At 38.0% G+C, this 3,719-nt stretch overlaps 1 protein-coding gene across 1 annotated transcript; it reads left to right on the top strand.

Moving 5' to 3' along the window:
- Positions 1-1,769: 1,769 nt before the first annotated feature.
- On the top strand, positions 1,770-3,260 carry LOC132458265 (receptor-transporting protein 3-like). Its single transcript, XM_060052845.1, has 3 exons — positions 1,770-1,925; positions 2,184-2,349; positions 2,686-3,260. The coding sequence occupies exons 1-3, from the start codon at positions 1,910-1,912 to the stop codon at positions 3,032-3,034; spliced, it is 531 nt and encodes a 176-aa protein (XP_059908828.1). The 5' UTR covers positions 1,770-1,909; the 3' UTR covers positions 3,035-3,260.
- The last annotated feature ends 459 nt before the right edge of the window (positions 3,261-3,719 follow it).

The following is a 3,719-nucleotide window of genomic DNA, read 5'->3' as shown; positions in this document are numbered from 1 at the left end:
GGTCCCCCTGGGTGGTGGTGGTGATCCCTTGTGTGCTTGGGCTTCGTTTAAGATTTTATTTGTGTGTGCTTCACGTTTTTGCTGTGTGTGTGGGGGGCTCTCGTTTCTTTTGGATATCACTTTCCCCTTCCTCCAGCCGGTAAGCCTCAGCTTGTACCCACTTCCTTCTCCAGTTCGGCTTACTTTTATTTTTTTATCTTTTTGTGCCAAACCGTGTTCATTATAATAAAGTGTTTTCTGTTATTCTTGAACTCCGTCTCCCGCCCTCCCTGATTGAAAGAACCTGAGTGTCCTTTTGTCAGAGGTGACAATCATAGTAATAGTGTACAGGTCCTAGGGCCCTAACCCAAGGTGGAGTTGTCGTAACAAAGAAGATACTCTGATATACATTAGTAAATCCTCCTCATGTCGCCACAAACTTGCCGTTGACGGCAGGATAGAAGATACTCTGATATACATTAGTAAATCCTCCTCGTGTCGCCACATATATATATATATATATATATATATATATATATATATATATATATATATCCTCCTCGTGTCGCCACAGATATATATATATATATATATATAATTGGCTAATACAGAAACATTAATTATTTTGCACAACTTTGTTATTACACAAATAGGTTACCACACATTTTGCGTGGTAGTGTTGTTGATTTTGTAAATAGGAATTGAAAGTGAAACCAAGTTAAATTTCGTTTTCCCTCCCTCTGATAGACGACAGTATAAACAATAAAGATTAGGCTACATATTACATCATCAGCCACACGTATTCACTATAGTTTATATATACAGATTCACTACAGATATATATATATATATATATATATATATATATATATATATATATATATATATATATATATGTCTCACTTGTATTAATTTTACTCTGAAATAACTTGAATGGAACTTTAGATGTTTGGGGATAAGCAGCACAGCAGTCAGATAGCTATTTAAAGCTATATAAACTACAAATGTTGTTTATTTAGGCAAAGCATTATGAAAAAATGTGCATGCACATTAAAGCATGCAAAAAAATCGCACCCTTTACACACGCATTTTCATTTTCCCTCTGGGCTAAGCCCCGGATGTTCATGAAACCCAGAAACGTGCCATCGACTAAAGACAAGCGCGTCATCAGAAATTCAAGGCACACCTTCAAGCCCGAAGCCTGATATGCGTTAAGTTATTGTTATTACACGAACAACAACGTACACCCCCCTTAAAAAAGGCCTATTTTCTTCCAATGTGTCACCAAGAAAAAAAGCTATAGAAACACACCATCTTACTTTGCCTTTGGATTTGTTGCCTTACATAGGCTATTATTTTTTTTAATTGGCTACTACAGAAACATTAATTATTTTGCACAACTTTGTTATTACACAAATAGGTTGCCACACATTTTGCGTGGTAGTGTTGTAAATAGGAATTGAAAGTGAAACCAAGTTAAATTTCGTTTTCCCTCCCTCTGATAGACGACAGTATAAACAATAAAGACTAGGCTACATATTACATCATCAGCCACACGTATTCACTATAGTTTAAAAACACTTAAACTTTAATTTCCACACCTAAATAAGATGCACTCATATAGCCTATACAAAACAGATCATATTTTGTTTTGATTGTTATAATAGTTTCTATGAAAATGTCTTAAAGATAATGAGATAAGTGATAAGATATAAATAAATAAGACATGTGTAAGTAAGTAAGATAAGTGAAAGACAATAAATGCATGGTGTGGGTCCGGGGAAATGCTAAGTTTCGTTTTCCAGACCTCATAGAGAAGGCAGTATAAAACACCGTGGCAGGAAATATATCCAACATAGACTACCGAGCCGTCGTGATACTTTTATGCCTACTGCATTCCCGAAGATATTCTATAGCGATCAGCCGCGATATGTCTAAGCCTACAGGTAAGCTTCAATAAAGAAACAATTATGGGACTTTTTGTTATTTCTTTATAATTCTTTATCATTTTTGTTTTTTGTTATTAACATTATCCTTAATAAAGCTTATTTATAGCCTATATTTTCAACAATGCCATCTAGATAATATTATGAGGTCTTGACTATTGTTTATAGACTTAGGCCTATATAAATCGCACCGTATTCAAGTAGGCGACCAAAGTCAATGACATTGTTCTCTCCTGTACCTTTTACACTTCGACAAAGACTGGAACCCGTCCTTGTGGAAAGATTGCTTTGAAGGGCTGTTAGATCAGGAGCTGGATCATGGAGATGAGTGGACTCTGGGCTTCAACTACAGACAGACGGACGAAGTGAGCATGGAGGAGCGCAAGAGAGGATGGAAGGTTGGCAAACAATGCGCCTACGGAGGGTAAGTTAAGTGATAATGATATAAAACACGTTAACCAGAAACCAAACAACATAAGCAGAATTAGACTTGCAATGGAATGGCGCTTGTTTATTTATTCATCGTTATGCAAATTGCTAAAGGCTAAGACGTCTTGTGGTGAATTCTGGTACTGCAAATAAGAAAATTGTACTGCAAATTTGGGGAGATTATAACCTGTCACAAATCGGTCCTATTTTGATCTGGTACCGATCATCCGACTGGTGTGACTTTAAACAAATAAACAAAAATAGAACAAATACCAGAGTAGTGAAAAATCGTTTGTAAGGCATAACTAATTGACTTAAATGATTCCCCCAGTTTTCGATGTGGTCGTTGCTCCAATACTTGGTGGTCGGCCAAGGTCACGTTGGTGTTTAGGTACCGCCTCCGGAAAACTGCTGAAAAAGGGACGGTGATCATGCGGCCTTTCGGACAATCTTGTCAGTCCTGCCATGATGATCAGGATGCATTCTACATGGCGGGGTTTTCCGAAGACGTAGTGGACCGCACACTGCTACAGTTATTTAAGAAGATCCGGAAAAACTGTTATGGAGAAGAGCAAGATGGGAGTGACGTTCCAGTCTGTGACTTCGTGAGGAAGACCAAACCCCACAAGAAGGAACTCTGTGAGGCCTGCCAACAGGGTATCTGTTGCTTGGAGGAATAACAAGTGTGTGTAGGCCTATGTGTGTATGTGTGTGTGTGTGTGTGTGTGTGTGGGGGGGGGGGGGGGGTATATTTATGTTGTTTTTCAGCTTGAGAATCCTTGCCAAGTCAAATATCTTCACAACAGGGGAAGACAAAACCTTGTCTATTAATAACTCTTAAAATAATTTGCAATTACTGCTTCAGAACATTATGCCACCATTTCGTAATAAAATATCGAAAAGCGACTGGACCTGTTTTATTTTGTTGCGCTGTGAGGTAACATTATATTTATTGTTTGCAACAATTTAAAACCCAGAGAAATCTGTGTTTTTAATTCAAGGTAAGAGTAGGCTACATTAGTTGCCAGTCAATGGCGCCACAGCTCTTCAGTCCATGACTTTCAGGATAACACGCAAAAACAGTAAAACAGTAATGCATAAAGACCTAATTTATTGATATGATTTTTCAACTAGAAAATGCATTTCCTGCAGAAAATGTGGTGAGTGTTGTAGTACAAAGTGAGGTTGAAGGCCTCGGAAATAAATTATAAGAAGGCCGGTAAATAGGATTGATATTGTGGCGACTCCTACCCCCCAGGGAGTCTCGGAATTACCTGACTGTCATTCTTGGCCGACGCTACAATACGTTTAGGAGTTTATAGCCCCTATCGTGTGCGATTGTTTATCTGATTCATCGTTTCTCCG

The sequence above is a fragment of the Gadus macrocephalus genome, chromosome 5, assembly GCF_031168955.1.
Source record: "Gadus macrocephalus chromosome 5, ASM3116895v1".
NCBI lineage: Eukaryota > Metazoa > Chordata > Actinopteri > Gadiformes > Gadidae > Gadus > Gadus macrocephalus.
The sequence above is the reverse complement of the archived record's forward strand: the minus strand, read 5'-3'. Positions and strand labels throughout refer to the sequence as shown.